The sequence below is a fragment of the Nansenia antarctica genome (genome assembly GCF_963989245.1).
Source record: "Nansenia antarctica genome assembly, chromosome: 1".
Classification (NCBI taxonomy): domain Eukaryota; kingdom Metazoa; phylum Chordata; class Actinopteri; order Argentiniformes; family Microstomatidae; genus Nansenia; species Nansenia antarctica.
Window position 1 is genome coordinate 90,020,451 of NC_137674.1, and position 23,191 is coordinate 90,043,641.

General features: G+C 46.3%; 1 protein-coding gene across 1 annotated transcript in view; it reads right to left on the reverse strand.

Moving 5' to 3' along the window:
- cog6 (component of oligomeric golgi complex 6) overlaps positions 1 to 23,191 on the reverse strand; it is a gene marked incomplete at its 3' end in the record, with an annotated part of 48,925 nt that overhangs the window by 17,036 nt on the left and 8,698 nt on the right. Inside the window, exons 5-13 of the mRNA XM_080538148.1 lie at positions 12,508 to 12,619; positions 8,307 to 8,389; positions 7,755 to 7,825; positions 7,170 to 7,263; positions 3,665 to 3,793; positions 2,406 to 2,497; positions 1,336 to 1,400; positions 1,131 to 1,222; positions 728 to 845 (exon numbers count right to left, since the gene is read on the reverse strand). Of these exons, the coding sequence (XP_080394274.1) occupies positions 728 to 845; positions 1,131 to 1,222; positions 1,336 to 1,400; positions 2,406 to 2,497; positions 3,665 to 3,793; positions 7,170 to 7,263; positions 7,755 to 7,825; positions 8,307 to 8,389; positions 12,508 to 12,619 (856 nt within the window). The remainder of the gene's footprint in view (positions 1 to 727; positions 846 to 1,130; positions 1,223 to 1,335; positions 1,401 to 2,405; positions 2,498 to 3,664; positions 3,794 to 7,169; positions 7,264 to 7,754; positions 7,826 to 8,306; positions 8,390 to 12,507; positions 12,620 to 23,191) is intronic.

Here is a 23,191-nt window from a genome sequence, read left to right on the forward strand (position 1 = left end):
TGTGTGTGTGTGCTTGTCTGTGTGTGTGTGTGTGTGTGTGTGTGTGTGTGTGTGTGTGTGTTGTGAGGCGGCGCGGGGCTGAGTGATGCCCTCTCCTGTGTGGTCCAGACGGGAGGCGTCCCCGGCTACTTTTCCCGAAAAAATATCAATTTTTTTTTTTTTTTTTTTTTTTTTTTTTCCAATGCCGTGTGATCTACCCACACTACCTTCGCGATCGACCGGTCGATCGCGATCGACGTAATGAGCACCCCTGTTCTAGATGTTTCATCTATAGTTCTCTCTCTAAAGATGTTCTAGATGTTTCATCTATAGTTGTGTCTCTATAGATGTTTCTGTAGTTGTGTCTCTATAGATGTTCTAGATGTTTCTGTAGTTGTGTCTCTATAGATGTTCTAGATGTTTCATCTATAGTTGTGTCTCTATAGATGTTCTAGATGTTTCATTTATAGTTGTGTCTCTATAGATGTTCTAGATGTTTCATCTATAGTTGTGTCTCCATAGATGTTCTAGATGTTTCATCTATAGTTGTGTCTCTATAGATGTTCTAGATGTTTCTATATCTGTAGTTGTGTCTCTATAGATGTTCTAGATGTTTCTGTAGTCGTGTCTCTGTCCTACCTTGTCCATCAGCCTGCTGGCATGCAGACTCTATCCTACCTTTTCCCTCAGGCTGCTGGCGTGGAGACTCTATCCTACCTTGTCCATCTATAGTTAGGGTTAGGTGTACCTTGTCCATCAGCCTGCTGGCATGCAGACTCAGGCTGTTGAAGAACATCTTCTTGCTGAGGATGTGCATCTCCTCTATGGTCATCAGCAGAGACGCCACACTGGTACCTATGATGGAGCTGAGGAGAGAGGGAGGAGGAGAGAGAAGAGGGGGGGAGGAGAGAGGAGAGAGAGGAGGGGGGGAGGAGAGAGGAGAGAGAGGAGGAGGGGAGAGGAGGAGGAAAGAGGGAGGAGGAGAGAGGATTCTCATTACATCAGATCCCGACATGAGGACCAAAGCGTTAGAACGTGTCACAAATCACAGTATTGTTCCTGGACAACCACTGAGTAATATATCGTGCCGTGTCCATGCCAGTGCCTCTAGTTCAGTTTGGTGATAAAAAGCCATCATATGACATCAGTACCTGATGGTGTGATGGTAGAACTTGAGCAGGTTGGAGAGCTTGTAGAGCAGGACGGCACCTGGCTCTGCTACGATCACCTGCTCTATACGCACCTGTGGACAGACCAGAGACACGTCAACAACATAACACAACACCTCCACCTCTACTACTGGAGCAGCAAGCCTGCAGTGTGTGTCTGTTCCCTGGGCCAGAGAGTCCAGCTCACCTTGAGCGGCCTGCAGACCCCCTCTGTGATGTGTCCCACCACCTCCTGCAGGTTCTCCTCCACGCCTGGGGACCAGAGGAACAAGGAACAGTCTTGAGGACGTAGAGCAGTCATACAGTACGCTAGCCTGGTGGTACGCTAGCCTGGTTGTACGCTAGCCTGGTTGTGCACTAGCCTGGTGGTACGCTAGCCTGGTGGTACGCTAGCCTGGTGGTACGCTAGCCTGGTGGTACGCTAGCCTGGTGGTACGCTAGCCTGGTGGTAGGCTAGCCTGGTTGTACGCTAGCCTGGTTGTACGCTAGCCTGGTTGTACGCTAGCCTGGTTGTACGCTAGCCTAGTGGTACGCTAGCCTGGTTGTACGCTAGCCTGATTGTACGCTAGCCTGGTGGTACGCTAGCCTGGTGGTAAGCTAGCCTGGTGGTACGCTAGCTTGGTTGTACGCTAGCCTGGTGGTACGCTAGCCTGGTGGTACGCTAGCCTGGTGGTACGCTAGCCTGGTGGTACGCTAGTCTGGTGGTACGCTAGCCTGGTGGTACGCTAGCCTGGTGGTACGCTAGCCTGGTGGTACGCTAGCCTAGTTGTACGCTAGCCTGGTTGTACGCTAGCCTGGTGGTACGCTAGCCTGGTGGTACACTAGCCTGGTGGTACGCTAGCCTGGTGGTACGCTAGCCTGATTGTACGCTAGCCTGGTGGTACGCTAGCCTGGTTGTCGACGACGCGGAAATGTATTCACATTTTTCTAAAGAAAAGTCAGATCATTACATCAGATCAGACATGAGGACCAAAGCATTAGAATGTGTCACATATTGGCTCTGTTGAGCCGACAGTAGCTACAGCCGTGCTCTAGTCTAGTGCTGAGCTGAGAGGACGTACAGATAGACAGACAGATAGACAGACAGACAGGCAGACACAGACAGGCAGACACAGGCAGACACAGACAGGCAGACACAGACAGACAGACAGACAGACAGACACAGACAGACACAGACAGACACAGACAGACACAGACAGGCAGACACAGACAGACAGACAGACAGACACAGACACAGACAGACAGACAGATACGTACTCTGCATGGTGACTTGTTTCAGCAGAGCATCCAGATGTTCTTTCTCTGAGGCGGTGGCTTGGTGGAGCCAGGCTAGCATGTCCCCCACGTACCTGCAGAGACACAACACACAACACACCATGATGTTCTGAGAAGGGCTGAACTAGGAGGTGGAGGAGCCTTAGGTGACAGCATCATGTTCTGAGAAGGCCTGAACTAGGAGGAGGAGGTGGATGAGGAGGAGGTGGAGGAGGAGGAGGGAGCCTTAGGTGACAGCATCATGTTCTGAGAAGGCCTGACGCTCCAGTAAAGCAGAGGTGATGTGTGTTCCAGGCAGGGCCTTGGTGTTCCTAGAACACCTCTCATTAGACTCATAGAGAGAGAGGGAAGGTAACACCTCTCATTAGACTTGTAGAGAGAGAGGGAAGGTAACACCTCTCATTAGACTCAGAGAGAGAGGGAAGGTAACACCTCTCATTAGACTCATAGAGAGAGAGGGAAGGTAACACCTCTCATTAGACTCGTAGAGAGAGAGGGAAGGTAACAGGTCTCATTAGACTCATAGAGAGAGAGGGAAGGCAACAGGTCTCATTAGACTCATAGAGAGAGAGGGAAGGTAACAGGTCTCATTAGACTCATAGAGAGAGAGGGAAGGTAACACCTCTCATTAGACTCATAGAGAGAGGGAAGGTAACACCTCTCATTAGACTCGTAGAGAGAGAGGGAAGGTAACACCTCTCATTAGACTCATAGAGAGAGAGGGAAGGTAACACCTCTCATTAGACTCATAGAGAGAGAGGGAAGGTAACACCTCTCATTAGACTCATAGAGAGAGGGAAGGTAACACCTCTCATTAGACTCATAGAGAGAGAGGGAAGGTAACACCTCTCATTAGACTCATAGAGAGAGAGGGAAGGTAACACCTCTCATTAGACTCATAGAGAGAGAGGGAAGGTAACACCTCTCATTAGACTCATAGAGAGAGGGAAGGTAAGTGGCACCGCGGGGCGTAGGCAGCAGGTACAGATCAGCTGTTTCTCTGAACGACCCCCAGAGTCCCTGCAAAGGGGAAGGTTCCCCGGCAGAGTGAAGCTGTTTTAAATTCACTTGTGGCTGTAAATCAGGTTAGGGTGTTTCTACCATTATTACAGCTGAATCGGGTTAGGGTCTTCCTGCCATTATTACAGCTGAATGAGGTTTACTGACAGTATCAACACACATGTGACATACCTCAGGGGGTCATGGGTTAGGGTTAGGGTCAGTAGGGTTAGGGTCAGTACCTCATGGGGTCATGGGAGTGCATCTCTATGGGGCGGGGTGTCCCCCCCGGCCCCCCCCGGGTCAGAGCATCGATGAACCCTCGGACCACCGCACACCTCCTAGCCGTCCCAAACTCATCCAGGGTGTACCTGACAGAACCACACAGAACCACACACAACCACACACAACCAGTCAGAACCACACAGAACCAGACACAAACAACATCAGAGTGTATTTGACAGAACCAGACACAAACAACATCAGAGTGTATTTGACAGAACCAGACACAAACAACATCAGGCAACAATGTTACCAAAGAAACACCTCTGGATATGAGTATGAGTGTTCCTGTGGTGTGTAGAGGTCACCAGCAGATATACACAAACAACACAGAGGCCTGTCCCCTGACTGTCCAACAAGGAAAGAGAGTCTGGAGTTGTTTTCATTTGTTAGCTGAGAAAGTCTCCCTGTCAGACTAAACAGTAGCGGGTTTAGAGGCCAGGAGAGGGGGGGGGGGGGGAGAGGGGGGGACAGATTACAGGAAGTCTGCCACCCCCCTGGCCTTGGCTCCACACGTGTGTTAGGGAACGTCAGATAGACAGAGGGAGGATAGGAGAGACAGAGGGAGGACAGGAGAGGACAGAGTGTAGGGGAAGGGAAGGGAGGAGAGGAGAGACAGAGAGAGGACAGGAGAGGACAGAGTGTAGGGGAAGGGAAGGGAGGAGAGGAGAGACAGAGAGAGGACAATTCTATATTTTCACTGAATCAAATTTCAGGACCCTCCTTTCATGACTGTTCCTAGATATGTGCGTTCTACCACCCAGTATCCTTACATTTTCAAAAATCACTTCAGGATAAGCTAGTATGAAGCTATTTTGCAGTTTTTCTGTGTAGGAGGCAGGCTAAAAAAAGAAGCGCCCTCTAGTGATCTCTTGTGTGTAAATAGCAGATTTACATTCTAAAAAGGGGGTCTATTTGACAAGACACATTTAGTTGTGTTCTTATTTGTTGATAATCCAATGTGACAGCTTGGGGTAAATGTTAGACAGCGTGTGACAACATACCCCGCGCTCCCCTACTAGAGGACACAGATTGTTTGACAAGGCAGCTACATTGACAAGGCAGCTACATTGACAAGGCAACAGACATTGACAAGGCAGCTACATTGACATGGCAGCTACATTGACAAGGCAGCTACATTGACAAGGCAGCAGACATTGACAAGGCAGCTACATTAACAAGGCAGCTACATTGACAAGGCAGCTACATTGACAAGGCAGCAGATGTTGACAAGGCAGCTACATTGACAAGGCAGCTACATTGACAAGGCAGCTACATTGACAAGGCAGCTACATTGACAAGGCAGTAGACATTGACAAGGCAGCATACATTGGCAAGGCAGCAAACATTGGCAAGGCAGCATACATTGACAAGGCAGCTACATTGACAAGGCAGCTACATTGACAAGGCAGCAGACATTGACAAGGCAGCTACATTGACAAGGCAGCTACATTGACAAGGCAGCAGACATTGACATGGCAGCTACATTGACAAGGCAGCTACATTGACATGGCAGCAGACATTGACAAGGCAGCTACATTGACAAGGCAGCTACATTGACAAGGCAGCAGACATTGACAAGGCAGCTACATTGACAAGGCAGCTACATTGACAAGGCAGCAGACATTGACATGGCAGCTACATTGACAAGGCAGCTACATTGACATGGCAGCATACATTGACAAGGCAGCAGACATTGACAAGGCAGCAGACATTGACAAGGCAGCTACATTGACAAGGCAGCTACATTGACAAGGCAGCTACATTGACCAGACAGCTACATTGACATGGCAGCTACATTGACAAGGCAGCTACATTGACAAGGCAGCTACATTGACACGGCAGCATACATTGACAAGGCAGCTACATTGACAAGGCAGCTACATTGACAAGGCAGCTACATTGACACGGCAGCATACATTGACAAGGCAGCAGACATTGACAAGGCAGCAGACATTGACAAGGCAGCATACATTTTCATCAACATTTCTTTAATTGCTTCTTCTTCTTCGGCGTATGGGTAGTTGTTTTCCTCTCCACTCCACCAGGCTCGGGGCCGAGGGGCTACCCTTTTTACCACCCCGAGACCTGGTTGAGGGGCTCACCCGGGCTATATTCCTGGACACCCCTCCAGAAGCCACGTCATCGTCTCGTCATCTAATACCGACAGACCATGCATCCCGTTGGGTGGGTGGTACACCGTGCAATCCAGGATAACATGGTCTGCGGTTTGGTCCTCTGCGCCACACTCGCACGACGCATTTGGGGCCAAGCCCCATCTGTGCATTGATGAGCGGAAACGCCCGACGCCGGTCCGGAGACGATTGAGCCTCGCCCAGGATAGCCTTGGCAAGTCCATCCCGAGGGGCTCAGGGCCGGCGACTGGGATGTGGTCGCGGAGTTTGGAGGTGTTTGCCTCCCACTCCGCGCGCCACATATAATCCGCCCATCCTGCCGCACTGATGTTAAGATCTCTGCATTGCTGCCTGAGATCCTGTGCGGCAGGCACAAATGGGTGTCTCGACTTGAGACGCCGGGAGGGCTCCGCTGTTATAGTGAGCCTATCATGGAGCAGATGGTTATTAAGCTCCACGGCCCGGCAGGCGAGACGTGCTGTGGCTCCCATGCGGCGGAGGCCTGCGGGCTGGATGCCTGCTAGGATGGGAAGGTTGTCCACGGGGGTAGGACGCAGGCATCCTGTCACAATGCGCAAGGCTTCGTTTATAGGCGAGTCGATGAGGCGGGTGTGGGCACTGCGACACCAAACTGGGGCGCAGTATTCACTAGTTGAATAAACGAGGGCTAGGGCTGCCGTGCGCAAGGTCCTTGCACCGGCGCCCCAGCTCGAGCCAACCAGTCGCCTCATCAACGCCACACGAGCTGTTAACTTCTTGCGCAGTGACTCGAGTTGCCGGCGAAACTTTAATTGCTAAGGCAGTATGTTTCAGTTTGCTTACTTCAAAGGTGTAGAGGGAGGGAGGAGAGGAGGAGGAGGAGGAGGAGGAGGAGGAGGTGTATCAGCTCACTTGTAGAGGACAGGATGTAGGGGGAGAGAGGAGAGGAGAGAGGGAGGACAGGGTATAGAGGGAGGGAGGAGAGGAGAGGACAAAGGAGGTGTAGAGGAGGTGGAGGAGGAGGAGGTAGAGGAGGAGGAGGCAGAGGAGGTAGAGGAGGTGTAGAGGAGGAGGAGGTAGACGAGGAGGAGGTGTACAGGAGGTGTAGAGGAGGAGGAGGTAGACGAGGAGGAGGAGGTAGAGGAGGAGGAGGTAGAGGAGGAGGAGGTAGAGGAGGTGTAAAGGAGGATGAGGAGGTAGAGGAGGTGTAGAGGAGGAGGAGGTAGAGGAGGAGGAGGTGTACAGGAGGTGTAGAGGAGGAGGTGTATTAGCTCACTTGTAGAGGACAGGGTGTAGGGGAGGGAGGAGAGGAAAGAGGAGGAGGTGTAGAGGAGGAGGTGTATCAGCTCACTTGTAGAGGACAGGTCTGTCCTGCAGGGCCTCCAGGGCCTGGCTCAGCACCGGGGTGACGTCACACGACTCCTGGGTCAGACCTCTGCACTCGTCTGGACAGAGAGAGAGAAAGGGTCAGGGTCACACCCTGAACACACACCCTAACCCTAACCCTACCTGCCCCCCTATCCACCTACCTGCCCCCTACCTGCCCCCCCCCCCCCCCCACCTGCCCTGGCCCTCGACACTCCTCTGGATAGAGAGAATGTTTATTTACTTATTTTACCATATAAAATCAGTTGAGAACAAATTCTCTATTTACAATGATGATCTGGCCAAGAGGCCCCGGCAAGAATAGAAAGAGACCTTGAGTGGTAGCCTGGTCACATCATGAACACAGACCCCCCTACCTGCCCCCCTACCTGCCCCCCTACCTGCCCCCTACCTGCCCCCCTACCTGCCCCCCTACCTGCCCTCCTACCTGCCCCCTACCTGCCCCCTACCTGCCCCCCTACCTGCCCCCTACCTGCCTTGGATTGGTGCTTGTCTTAGTATAATGAGGTCCTATTCTTATGTGAGGAGTGTAGCGTAGCCGCTGTCTTACTCTGGGCCCAGCGGTACAGCTGCTCGTACGACGTCTCCTGCAACACCGCCATCTGGTCCATGATCTCCAGCCTAGGACACACAACACCAGAACATCACCAGGTCACAACCCAGACACAACACCAGAACATCACCAGGTCACAACCCAGACACAACACCAGAACATCACCAGGTCACAACCCAGACACCAGAACATCACCAGGTCACAACCCAGACACCAGAACATCACAACCCAGACACCAGAACATCACACATAAGAACCCAGACACCAGAACATCACACATCAGAACCCAGACACCAGAACATCACACATCACAACCCAGACACAACACCAGAACATCACCAGGTCACAACCCAGACACCAGAACATCACACATCACAACCCAGACACCAGAACATCACACATCACAACCCAGACACCAGAACATCACACATCACAACCCAGACACCAGAACATCACACATCAGAACCCAGACACCACCATAATCCCAACTATGATGCAGAGAGGTGAAAGGTCAGGTGCTAGGCATCATGGGACAGTTCTGCTCCTCACCCTGCGGTCTGCTGGTTGGTGCGTAGGAGGATCTTCACGTCTTGGTGGATGAGCTTCACTCTGCTGAGAGCCTTGAAGAAGTCCTGACAACAACACACACACAACATTACACACACACAACATCTCACACTAACACACACACACACACACACACACAACATCACACACAACATCACACACCGATCTCACACACCATATCAGCCAGATCTCACACACCATATCAGTCAGATCTCACACACCATATCAGTCAGATCTCACACACCGTATCAGTCAGATCTCACACACCATATCAGTCAGATCTCACACACCGTATCAGTCAGATCTCACACACCATATCAGTCAGATCTCACACACCATATCAGTCAGATCTCACACACCATATGGGCCAGGATAGCGGCTGAACACAGATGCAGTAACACTTTTATCTATATCGTTTTGTTCATTGTCTTATTATGTTGTTAAATGTATTCTATTTATTTTCTATATAAACTCCTCCCAAAAAGTTCTGAAACGTTATTTCGGTCGATTATTCCTCCCCTTTAATAATACCAATTGGTATTGTATTTTATATCGTTGGAAAGCCTGATTAGTCGCCTTTACCACGAGCTTTACAACCAGGTACATCTTGTAAGGATCATGCATTCGTAGAATGAGCAACACAGCTAAACGTGTGGGTAGCGGCCCAAAAATATTTGCCAAAATCCCCTATAGTCTTCTGTTGGTATTCACTCTCGTTTTGAGTTGCTTGGTGGATTGGATGATTGCACTCTCCCACAGTAATAAGGAAAAAACAACACATATTGGCCATTTTTACACTTTATTCATTTTACACTGTCAGGGACCTCAGTAGCGTGTGGAAGATCCATACGCAGTCACAACAGCTTGGCTCCTCCTCCTCATGCTGGTCATTCCTCAACCAGGATTTGCCACAAGTCAGCCAACATGGTTGCGTTGGTCACTCTGGCACGTACAGCACACCCAAGCTGATCCCACAAGTGTTCAATTGGGTTGAGGTCTGGATTCACGGCAGGCCATTCCATCCTCTCCACTCCACTCCCAAATTCTGGAGGTACTCTGTGATGATCCTGGCTCTGTGGGGGCAAGCGTTGTTATCCTGGAGGATGGAGTTAGGTCCCAGATTCTGAAGGTATAGGATCGCCACTGGCCCCAGAATATCATTCCTGTCAATTAGGTGCCATTCAAGTGCCAGTCACACACCTGTGACTGACATACACCTGCCAGCGTCAAACGAGAGTGAATACAGAAGAATATTGCAGGGGATTTTGGCAAAACAATTTGGGCTGCTACCCACACGTTTAGCTGTGTAACTCATTCCACAAATGCATGATCCTTACACGTTGTACCTTGTTGTAAAGGTGACTAATCAGGCTTTCCAACGATATAAAATACAATACCAATTGGTATTATTAAAGGGGAGGAAGAATCGACTGAAATAACGTTTCCAAACTTTTTTTGAGGGATTTATATGTATCTATTCTTGCCAGTTTTATTTTTTTATTTTTTCTTACTATCCTTCTTTTTCTGTATTTTTTAATGTGTAAAGCACTTTGCAGGGCTTAAAGTGGGAAAAAAATCCTGTGCCTGAAACTTTTTCTTGGGGAGGGGGGTCACAGTTTGAGATATTGGGAGAGCGGGTACAGAAGACAGCTTCTTGTCTCAATGTTTAAATGCATTAATACTATTTTATAGTCAATACAAAATATATGTCTCAATGTTAAAATGCATTAATACTTTAAATGAATGTGCAACAATACTATGTGCAAAATGACAACCCTTGTGTACATAAGGTTCAGATATAGGAAAAGTTAGGATATTTATAGCATAGCATAGAGTACAGCACAGTGTTTTATTGTATAGTATAGTAGTATAGTAGATAGTGTACATAGCCTTTATTTATGTAAACCAGCTTTTTTTCCTTTTTTATTTTACCCTTGGCCCTCGTGTTTTTAGTCTTTTTCCAAGCACCAGGGGAGCCCCCCCTCCTAAATTTCGTTGTATGGTACCTGTACTGTATTACAGTTTTTCTCAATTGCTAAATCACATTTCACAAAACTTTCCTCCATTTTCCCAAAACTCTACACAACACACAACACACTTTTCTAAAGCTACATAAGCAAAACCACACCTTCTCTCTTCAAAACTCAAACTCAAACCCTACCCCTAATCCTAACCCTAACCTTACTGTAACCCTAGCACCTAACCCTAACCCTAGTTTCCCCACATGTATGATAGTCATGCATAAAAATACATCTGCGCTCCCTGTCTAACGTTATATCTAACATTACATATTTTACATTACAGTAAGGCTGATTTTGCATGATAGTCATGCATTTTTAGATATCTATTTCCCCCCTTTAAATGGCATATGATGTCCGAAATTTTACTAAAGTTCAGCCGCGAAGTTGTTGCACTGTTGTCCTATCGAGTTTTACGTAAATAAAGGTTTGAAAAATGTTACCGTATTCCCACATGTACCGTAACATGTACAATACTGTACTGTATCACAACTCAATGCAAACACTACAGAGGATCCATTACACACAACAATACTCACTGAAAACAATGTTCAGGGTGTGATGTTTTTTTTATTTATTTATGGAACTATACCACACACACACACACACACACACCACAATCATTTGCAACAAGTGTCTTACATTTTGAGTCGTTATGTTTAATGAATGAAGCCAGGTGTGTTCATTGTGTAAAAATGTTGCTGACTGTGGCAAGCATTTTGCATCACATGAGCTTTAATTTGAGAATTTGACATTTTGAGTTTGAGTTTTTTGCAACTTGTGTTTTAGCAAGACAAAATGTGTTTAGATTTATGAGAAAAGGAGGATTGTGTTTTGTGAATTGTGTCTTCATGTGAAATGTGTTTATGGTTTTGGCAAATGGGAGCTAGTTTTATTAAATGTGTTTAGAGAACTGGTCATTTGGTTTAGAGAATTGGCTTTTGTGTTTTAGCAATTGGGAAAAACTGTAATGACAATAAAGACCATTCATTCATAATACTGTTTTATACTTAATAAAATAAAATAAAAATTAGATGTCTTTAAAAGGCCAAACTGATTGCATCACTTATTAAGCCACTATCACTATAACAATACAGAATAAAATATATACATGTCTTTAAAAGAACAAACTGATTACTTATTAAGCCACTATCACTTATGAATGAATGAATGGTCTTTATTGTCATTGCTACAGTACAGGTACCAAACAACGAAATTTAGGAGGGGTATTCTCCTTCTTGGCACCACGTCCCATAAGGCTTCCCGTCACTACTCAGGGTTTTTCCTGGCTCAAAATGAGGCGGAGGTGGTACCAGTGGTGTTTGACATCGGGGGGGGACCCATGAAGCAGGGCTGTCTGGGGGTCCTTAAACGAGCATCAAACACTTAATTTCTTGCATTCTGGTGAATTGATATGCACCAATTTGTGCCCTTTCGCCATCAATTTATGGTGGAAATGTCATTATATATGTAAAGGAAAAAACAATATTCAGGCACCAGATGGCCATTCAAAATATAATGTAATATAATGCAATATAAGGCTCTCAGGCATTCTGTACTTTCAAATATGTATTCTCCTTGAGCAGTCAACATCAACTATCAGCTGTTTCGCTAGCAAACACGAAAGCTAAGTTATTTGTGAAACAGCGCCCCCGCCACCACGTCGGCGCAATGCCGCAATTGCAGTTTTTTTTTTTTTTTATTCTCCCGCGCCGGAAATCCGGCACTGTGCCGGAGTACTTTAAGCCCTGACTTTGAATTGCCCCTGTTGTATGAAATGTGCTGTACAAATAAACTTGCCTTGCCTGTCACACACACACACACACGCTTCTGAAAAAAGTAATACAACAGTTCTACATCAAACTCATGTCTTGGACAATCCATCCTGTGATGTTTCTGGTCTATAGGGAGGGTGGTGTTAGTTTCTGGTCTATAGGGAGGGTGGTGTTAGTTTCTGGTCTATAGGGAGGGTGGTGGTGTTAGTTTCTGGTCTATAGGGAGGGTGGTGTTAGTTTCTGGTCTATAGGGAGGGTGGTGGTGTTAGTTTCTGGCCTATATGGAGGGTGGTGTTAGTTTCTGGTCTATAGGGAGGGGTGGTGTTAGTTTCTGGTCTATAGGGAGGGTGGTGTTAGTTTCTGGTCTATAGGGAGGGTGGTGTTAGCTACCTCAGTGATGGGGGCGTCGCGAGCTCCTCGTAGCGTAGCCATCTCCTCACTGGACAGCTGGAACTTAGACAGGAAGGCCTGGGCCACCTGCGCTCTAACCTCCAGACGATGACTGAGGAGGAGAGGAGGAGAGGAGGAGGAGGAAGAGAGGAGGAGAGGAGGAAGAGAGGAGGAGAGGAGGAGAGGAGGAAGAGAGGAGGAGAGGAGGAGGAGGAGAGGAGAGGTTTATTAGTTCAGATGGATTTGTCCTGGGCTGGAATAGTGAAAATACCACCACGGATCTGTGATCAGACTCAGCTGAGGTGCTGAACTGAAGAGTATCAGTAGAGTGCAGGATAACAGCATCCGCACACTCAAATCTGTGCATAAAACATAGTTAATTGCGAGCTTTCGGTCATAGACCTTCTCCAGGCATAAAGCAGACCAGTGAATGCAGAGGTATGAAGGGTTCCTGAGCTGGAAGAAAAGCTTACAGAACCTGTGGGCCCCCAGGACCAGGAATGAAGAGAACTGGTGTTGACAAGTAATCAACCAGATGACTGTACCTCAAACAAGCACTAGATGGCAGCAACACTTCTTCCATAACCTGTCCTGCCCTGGTTCTGCTTCTGATTTAGCTGCATATGGTTAGGCTAACCCTGAATAGGCAAAGAAATGTAGCCCACTGACTGACATGTAGCCTACTGACATGTAGCCTACTGACTGACATGTAGCCTACTGACATGTAGCCTACTGACATGTAGGACTGGTTCTCCAGCTGCACAACCGCAGAGAGAAATGCGCTACAGAGAGTCGTGAGAACAGCCCAGAAGATCACCGGCGCCCCCCTCCCCTCTCTGGAAGAGCTGTACAACACACGCTGCCTCAGGAAGGCCTCCAAGATCTCCAGAGACCCAACCCACCCTGGGTACGAACACTTTGCCCGGCTGCCCTCGAAAAGGCGGTACAGGACCATGGCCGCAAGGACAAACAGACTGAAGCTCAGCTTCTACCCCAGGGCCATCCAGGGCCATCCAGGCCCTGAACACAGCAAAGACCTAGGTTCTGGGCCCTGGACAGTCTGGACGGATTGATGGCAGCTGCTGGATTGAAAAAATCAGGTGTAGTGCTGAGGCACAAATGTGTACATTTCAAGCCTGCAAACTGCGACACTTTAAATGAATGTGCAATAACACTATGTGCAATATGACAACCCTAGTCGTTTTATCTGTACAGTATAGTATAGTGGATAGTGTACATAGCCTTTATTTATGTAAACTAGCTCCTTTCCCTTCTTGTTTTTTTTTGTTTTTTTTGTTTCCCCCCCTTTTTTTCTAGCACCAGGGGAGCCACCCCTCCCAAATTTTGTTGTTTGGTACCTGTACTATAGCAATGACAATAAAGACCATTCATTCATTCATCATTCATGTAGCCTACTGACATGTAGCCTGCCTACTGACTGACATGTAGCATACTGACATGTAGCCTACTGACATGTAGCCTACTGACTGACATGTAGCCTACTGACTGACATGTAGCCTACTGACTGACATGTAGCCTACTGACTGACATGTAGCATACTGACATGTAGCCTACTGACATGTAGCCTACTGACATGTAGCCTACTGACATGTAGCCTACTGACATGTAGCCTACTGACTGACATGTAGCTTACTGACATGTAGCCTACTGACATGTAGCCTACTGACATGTAGCCTACTGACTGACATGTAGCATACTGACATGTAGCTACTGACTGACATGTAGCATACTGACATGTAGCCTACTGACTGACATGTAGCTTACTGACATGTAGCCTACTGACTGACATGTAGCTTACTGACATGTAGCCTACTGACTGACATGTAGCTTACTGACATGTAGCCTACTGACTGACATGTAGCTTACTGACATGTAGCTACTGACTGATATGTAGCCTACTGACATGTAGCCTACTGACTGACATGTAGCCTACTGACTGACAAGTAGCCTACTGACATGTAGCTACTGACTGATATGTAGCCTACTGACATGTAGCCTACTGACTGACATGTAGCTACTGACTGACATGTAGCTACTGACTGATATAAAGCCAGAAAGAAAAAGTGGAAAAGGAAAAAGTGAAAGATGAGACAGAATAAGTTTCTGGCCAAGTCTCTCAGTAACACCGATGCTATCTCTGCTGCTGGTCTCTCAACACAATGGTGACCATGGCAACCACCCCAGAGACCATGGCAACCACCCCAGAGGCCTTGGCAACCACCCCAGAGTCCATGGCAACCACCCCAGAGTCCATGGTAACCACCCCAGAGTCCATGGCAACCACCCCAGAGTCAATGGCAACCACCCCAGAGACCATAGCAACCACCCCAGAGTCCATGGCAACCACCCCAGAGACCATGGCAACCACCCCAGAGTCCATGGCAACCACCCCAGAGACCATGGCAACCACCCCAGAGTCCGTGGCAACCACCCCAGAGTCCATGGAAACCACCCCAGAGTCCATGGAAACCACCCCAGAATCCATGACAACCACCCCAGAGACCATGGCAACCACCCCAGAGTCCATGGTCTCTTATTCACCCAGTCACACACCAACGGCAGCAAGCTACCAAGCTACCATGCAAGGCGCCGGCCCGCTCATTGGAAGCAATTAGGGGTTGAGTGTCTTGCCCAAGACCTCCTGAGACACAGCCTCTACTTCCTGAGACACAGCCTCTACCTCCTGCGCCACAGCCGCAAATCTGTCATTTTCTGCTTAACTAATTTATCATGAATAAAGGAGATAGTTAACTTGGTCTATATCATTGTCAAGACAATATGGACATATTCCAAAGCATTAAACATACAGATATTGCAGGACAGGTTTTCCACTAAGGCATTTGGAACGGTCACGCAATCTTCTGTAAGAAAAAGGGGTTAGTGATGAGCTTAATTTTGATTTCGGATTTTTGATGGGAATCAATAAACACATTAAGAAATTAATTTCACCTCTCTCTACTCTCTCTCTACTCTCTCTTTACTCTCTCTCTACTCTCTCTCTATTCTCTCTCTACTCTCTCTATTCTCTCTCTACTCTCTCTCTACTCTCTCTCTCTATTCATCCCAGCTGAGAGTTGGCCTCCCCATGACCTCTCAGAGCTTTATGAAGCAGCAGTCTCTCTTTCTTCTGGTAATACAGCAACTAGACTCAGTTACTGCTCTCATCCCCCTCTCACCTCCTCTCATCCCCCTTTCCCCTCCTCTCATCCCCCTCTCCCCTCCTCTCATCCATCCCCCTCTCCCCTCCAACTCCCTCTCCCCTCCTCTCATCCCCCTCTCCCCTCCTCTCATCCATCCCCCTCTCCCCTCCTATCATCCATCCCCCTCTCCCCTCCTCTCATCCCCCTCTCCCCTCCTCTCATCCCCCTCTCTCATCCATCGCCCTCTCCCCTCCTCTCATCCACCCCCCTCTCCCCTCCTCTCATCCATCCCCCTCTCCCCTCCTCTCATCCATCCCCCTCTCCCCTCCTCTCATCCATCCCCCTCTCCCCTCCTCTCATCCCCCTCTCCCCTCCTCTCATCCATCCCCCTCTCTCCTCCTCTCATCCCCCTCTCCCCTCCTCTCATCCATCCCCCTCTCCCCTCCTCTCATCCAACCCCCTCTCCCCTCCTTTCATCCATCCCCCTCTCCCCTCCTCTCATCCAACCCTCTCTCCCCTCCTCTCATCCATCCCCCTCTCCCCTCCTCTCATCCAACCCCCCGCCTATAAACTACAATAAACTAGCGTACTATAAACTAACGTACTGTAAACTAGCATACTGTAAACTAGCGTACTATAAACTAGCATACTATAAACTAGCGTACTATAAACTAGCATACTATAAACTAGCATACTATAAACTAGCGTACTATAAACTAGCGTACTATAAACTAGCATAATATAAACTAACATACTATAAACTAGCATACTATAAACTAACATACTATAAACTAGCATACTATAAACTAGCATACTATAAACTAGCATACTATAAACTAGCGTACTAGGCTGTAAGTCCCCCCCCCCCCACTGTGGGTTGGCCTGCTGTAATAATGCAGTCATGACGTGTTTATGGAGAGGAAACAAACTAAATTAAATGATCCTAGGACAGGACATGCATGTAAGCAGCTAATGACATGGAACACCACAGTGGCAGGTAATTATGTCTGACTGGGGGTGTGAGGAGGGGAAATTGCCTATTTATTTGACCTGATGTGAATTATAAAAACAGGACAGAAGTGGTGACAGGTTCATTAAACTGCTACGGCGCTTGGAGACTCTCAGGTTGTTGAGAGGTTAGATTGTGATACACACACGCAATAACAAGTTAGGATATCAATACTCCCGTTCATCTAGGTGGTCTAGGATATCACATTTGACACATTGTTGAACTTGCAGAGGCCCCAAGCGCAACACTTTCCCCATGGTTGCGTTGCCATTGACAACAGGAGCACCTCTGGAAGGTAAGAGATAGCTCATGACGAGGTCTGTGTGTCTCTGTGGGGTCGATAAATCTCCTCCCAGAGGATGTATGTTACGGTACATGTGGGAATACGGTACATGTGGGGAAAACTCGGGTTAGGGTTGGGTGCTACGTCGACTTGGTACATGCTGGCATGTCTAACCCTAACCCTAATCCTAACCCTAACCCTAACCCTACCCCTAACCCTAATCCTAACCGTAGCACCTTAGCACCTAACCCTAACCCTCGTTTTCCCACATGTACCGTTTCCCACATGTACCGTAACATATACATCAGAGCCCAGAGACACGCAGCACACGCCTGCTTTAAGGTGAGAACATGAGATGCCCTCGGCTATTCACTGGAGACTTCCTCTGTGTGTGTGTGTGTGTGTGTGTGTGTGTGTGTGCTTGATTGGTACTCGAGAGAGTATTATTCAACACACATCTACAAAGCAGGTAATAACCATGTTCATACATGGGATTAATTAACGTTCATTTGAATGGATTTTAAAAGATGAAAGCGTTAGTTAGCGAGTATCTACCGTCACTAAAGTTAGCGGCAGAAAGCTAGCTAAGGCTAATGTAGCTAAGGTTAATGTAGCTAAGGTTAATGTAGCTAAGGTTAATGTAGCTAAGGTTAATGTAGCTACGGTTAATGTAGCTACGGTTAATGTAGCTAAGGTTAATGTAGCTACGGTTAATGTAGCTAAGGTTAATGTAGCTAAGGTTAATGTAGCTAAGGTTAATGTAGCTACGGTTAATGTAGCTATGGTTAATGTAGCTACAGTTAATGTAGCTAAGGTTAATGTTAACACCATAACCTAAAACTGCCAGCGAAATGATGGTGATATTATCGTTGGTGTCCACCGTGTTGACAGTTGGTTTGTAAAGACGTTTGACTGACCGTTCAGGATTAACTGAGCTCAGAGCCTCTAGGACGTTGAAACCAGAGCAGATTTCCAGAGTGTATTTATGAACGCAATCCCTCGTTTATTTTTAAATCAATTTTTTATTAACGTTCAAATGTCATGTTCAGATGTTCTACACGGTGTTCAGAGACTTCCACACAGAAACCTGATCAGGAATCGATAACGAATCAAACCGATAAGCAGAGTTGACAATGGAATCAGTATATCAACAACATCTCATCACCTCCCATCCCTAAACATGATACTTTGCCTGGCTGCCCTCGAAAAGGCGGTACAGGACCATGGCCGCAAGGACAAACAGACTGAAGCTCAGCTTCTACCCCAGGGCCATCCAGGCCCTGAACACAGCAAAGACCTAGGTTCTGGGCCCTGGACAGTCTGGACGGATTGATGGCAGCTGCTGGATTGAAAAAATCAGGTGTAGTGCTGAGGCACAAATGTGTACATTTCAAGCCTGCAAACTGCGACACTTTAAATGAATGTGCAATAACACTATGTGCAATATGACAACCCTAGTCGTTTTATCTGTACAGTATAGTATAGTGGATAGTGTACATAGCCTCTATTTATGTAAACCAGCTCCTTTCCCTTCTTGTTTTTTTTATTTTTATTTTTATTTCCTAGCACCAGGGGAGCCACCCCTCCCAAATTTCGTTGTTTGGTACCTGTACTATAGCAATGACAATAAAGACCATTCATTCATTCATTCATTCATTCATTCATTCATTTCTTTACCACTTTTAATCCAAGTTGCATTTCTTCCCTCTTCCTGCCTGGCTGGCTGCCTCTGGCATGTCTACACACGTCTCTACACACGCCTGACAGAGAGTCCTCCTCACCTCCATGACCAGGACAGGCTCAGACAAACACCTGAAGGTTTATGATGAATGTTCACCAGCAGGTGAACAAGAGAAGCAACACCCCAGGTACATCACTATATAAACCCCTCAAAAAAGGTTCAGAAACATTATTTTGGTTGATTAATCCTCCCCTTTAATAATACCAATTGGTATTGTATTGTATATCGTTGGAAAGCCTGATTAGTCACCTTTACAACCGGGTACATCTTGTAAGGATCATGCATTTGTGGAATGAGCAACACAGCTAAACGTGTGGGTAGCGGCCCAAAAATATTTGCCAAAATCCCCTATATTCTTCTGTTGGTATAAAATATTCTTCTGTTGGCACAAAATATTTTGCTCGATAATCGTTAATATTTTTTTTTTAATAATAATAATAATAATGGAAATTAGTTTGTCCACGTTATGTGTGAGAAATGAACTTTGCATTTGCCTTCGCATTGAATTTCGCAACGCAGTACGGCATGATGCAACAAGTTCCCGTACGTTAGTGTAACCTCCAGTAAGGAGCCCCAGCAGGAGCACCTGCTCCGGTCAGCGCCATGGCACAGCTCCTCGGGGAGCAATACGCAGCAGACGCTGCTGCTGACATCCCCATCGAAACCGAAGTTTGCACCTTTCTGAGGGAGCCTTCTGCGGGCCTGAACTGCGACCCAACTGACTGGTGGAAATTAAACGAAAGAAGGTTTCCTCGGTTGGCCAAATTAGCGCGGACCTACCTCTGCATCCCCGCAACCTCAGTGCCCTCGGAGCGAGTGTTTTCTGCGGCTGGCCTAACTGTCACCAGATTGCGTTCGTCTCTCACCCCTGAACATGTTAACATGATCATCTTTTTGAACAAGAACCAGTAGGCCTGCCGCCTACAGTCTCTCGCTGGAGTTTAAATTTAAGTTAAGCTGGACGCTCTTAAGGACACTAACGTTTTCAGTCATCCTCCTATTTGTGAGTAACTGTTTTTTTACTGCTCCTATGGTGAGTTACTTATTTTCTATATTTTTATTTATAATGTAAAATGTGTTTTTAAGTTAAACAATTTAGGCTACTCACTGCCTTGTTTAAGAGGATTGTTATCTGACTGTAGTGTCTAGTTTGAATGTGAATGAATGAATGTGTGCAATAGCAACACAAATAACGTTTTTTCCCCAAGGAAAACATGCTTGTTATTTCTGCCCTAGTTTTTTATTCATTTAATTTTTTAGATGAAAAAAAAGCGTATCGATTACTCGATAATTGATCGTTAATTCTTGCGATTATCGAAAAAGAAATTTAGATCGTTTGCCCAGCCCTAATATATATATATATATATATATATATATATATATATATATACATATGAATACATCACTAGAGGCTCCTGGGGGGGTTCTGCTGTTCACCAAACATCTGTTTGTGGTGGTCTAATCTTGTTAGACACGGTGGTAAGTACACACAGAGCTCAGCGGTAGAGGTACAGGTGTGCAGTACAGGACAGGTGTGCGGTGTCACGTTTCATAATGGAACAAAAGAAGACACTTATTACAAGCTTTTACTGACGGCCTCTTTCAACAGGAACCAGCTCTCACAATCAACCACACAAAAGGAAAGTGAGGTTTATAACCGCAAGGCAAACAGCCCTGCCCTCTCTCTACCTCTCTCCACCCAGCCAGGATTATCTCTCCCCTTCCTCTCCTTCGCACGCCCTCTCTCATTGAATGCCAAGTACAGTTTTCTCTCTCTCATTAGCTGTGAATAGGTTTGGAAATTACAAAGTGACTTTGGCAGACGTCAGCGGGCGAACAGTAGCAGACAGAGACAGGCTTCCTCCGCCTGTTAAATAAACATCAGGAGCTTCTACAGAACTCTGAACATATATACGTATATATATATATATATATATATATAACAGCCGTGGAGGTGATTCTCTTCCTAGAAAGACAGAACACAAACTGGGCAAAAAAGCTTTCATGTAGTTTTACTTCCCGTCATACATTGTTTCTTTACTTGTCTTAGGAGCAGCTAGGAGCTGCTGTCTGAACCAGAGACACAAAACAACAGACCAGTTCTCCACATAAACAGTTGTTTAAAGTTACAGCTTTGTGTCTGATTTGGAGTGGATTAGATAGAAAGTCCACAGCTGACCTGTTATACATGAGTCAGAGGGTGTGAGTTGAGGGAATAAACACATTATGATGGATCTATTGCCTTGTGGAATAATCATGTTCGCTTAATCTGCCTCCCTCTGGTCTCCACCTCTCTGCCTCTCCCTCTGGTCTCCTCCTCTCTGCCTCTCCCTCTGCCTCCCTCTGGTCTCCTCCTCTCTGCCTCTCCCTCTACCTCCCTCTGGTCTCCTCCTCTCTGCCTCTCCCTCTGCCTCCCTCTGGTCCTCCACCTCTCTGCCTCTCCCTCTGGTCCTCCTCCTCTCTGCTTCTCCCTCTGCCTCCTTCTGCCTCCCTCTGGTCCTCCACCTCTCTGCCTCTCCCTCTGCCTCTCCCTCTGGTCCTCCTCCTCTCTGCCTCTCCCTCTGCCTCCCTCTGGTTCTGGTGGTCTGAGGCTCTGCCAGTGGAGCGTGGGATTGCCAATCGTACCTCACACCCTCTCAGTCAAGCCTCTGGCAGCAATCTACCATCTCTCTGCCTCCTCACCCTCAGGTCCAGTCACAAGCTACTGAACCACTGAGAACGTACCGCAGGAACCTCCTCCCCTTCCCTTCACTGTGCCAGCCAACCATCAGTCCAGACGCACGGCTGATCACTTCTGACAGATCAATTCTACCCAGATTTATTTTATCGGCAAGCCGGAAAACAAACCGTTTAAAGTGAAGGCCACAGAGCTGAGCTGTGGTAGTAGAGACCCCGGGAGTTCAGTCTCTCTAGACTCTGTCTCTCTAGTTCAGTCTCTCTAGACTCTGTTCATCACCAGCCTGGGCTCTGGGTAGTAGAGACCCCGGGGGGTAGTAGAGGAGTTCAGTCTCTCTAGACTCTGTTCATCACCAGCCTGGGCTCTGGGTAGTAGAGACCCCGGGGGGTAGTAGAGGAGTTCAGTCTCTCTAGACTCTGTTCATCACCAGCCTGGGGAGTTCAGTCTCTCTAGGCTCTGTTCATCACCAGCCTGGGGAGTTCAGTCTCTCTAGACTCTGTTCAGTCGGATCATTTAAAGACATTTAACAGTTAAGTACATTTTGCAAAAAAATATTATATTACTCCAATTATTAAAATAAATAAATAAACATGATTATCATATATTACAGCTGTAATATTAACCCAGGAGTTATAATATTAACCCAGGAGATATCATATTAACCCAGGAGTTATAATATTAACCAGGAGTTATAATATTAACCCAGGAGATATCATATTAACCCAGGAGATATCATATTAACCCAGGAGATATCATATTAACCCAGGAGTTATAATATTAACCAGGAGTTATAATATTAACCCAGGAGATATCATATTAACCCAGGAGTTATAATATTAACCCAGGAGTTATAATATTAACCCAGGAGTTATAATATTAACCAGGAGTTATAATATTAACCAGGAGTTATAATGTTAACCAGGAGTTATAATATTAACCCAGGAGTTATAATATTAACCAGGAGTTATAATATTAACCCAGGAGTTATAATATTAACCCAGGAGTAATAATATTAACCAGGAGTTATAATATTAACCAGGAGTTATAATATTAACCCAGGAGTTATAATGTTAACCAGGAGTTATAATATTAACCCAGGAGTTATAATATTAACCCAGGAGTTATAATGTTAACCAGGAGTTATAATATTAACCCAGGAGTTATAATATTAACCAGGAGTTATAATGTTAACCAGGAGTTATAATATTAACCCGGAGTTATAATATTAACCCAGGAGTTATAATATTAACCAGGAGTTATAATGTTAACCAGGAGTTATAATATTAACCAGGAGTTATAATATTAACCCAGGAGTTATAATATTAACCCAGGAGTTATAATATTAACCCAGGAGTTATAATATTAACCAGGAGTTATAATATTAACCTAGGAGTTATAATATTAACCAGGAGTTATAATATTAACCCAGGAGTTATAATATTAACCAGGAGTTATAATATTAACCAGGAGTTATAATGTTAACCAGGAGTTATAATATTAACCCAGGAGTTATAATATTAACCAGGAGTTATAATATTAACCCAGGAGTAATAATATTAACCAGGAGTTATAATATTAACCAGGAGTTATAATATTAACCCAGGAGTTATAATGTTAACCAGGAGTTATAATATTAACCCAGGAGTTATAATATTAACCCAGGAGTTATAATGTTAACCAGGAGTTATAATATTAACCCAGGAGTTATAATATTAACCAGGAGTTATAATATTAACCCAGGAGTAATAATATTAACCAGGAGTTATAATATTAACAAGGAGTTATAATATTAACCCAGGAGTTATAATGTTAA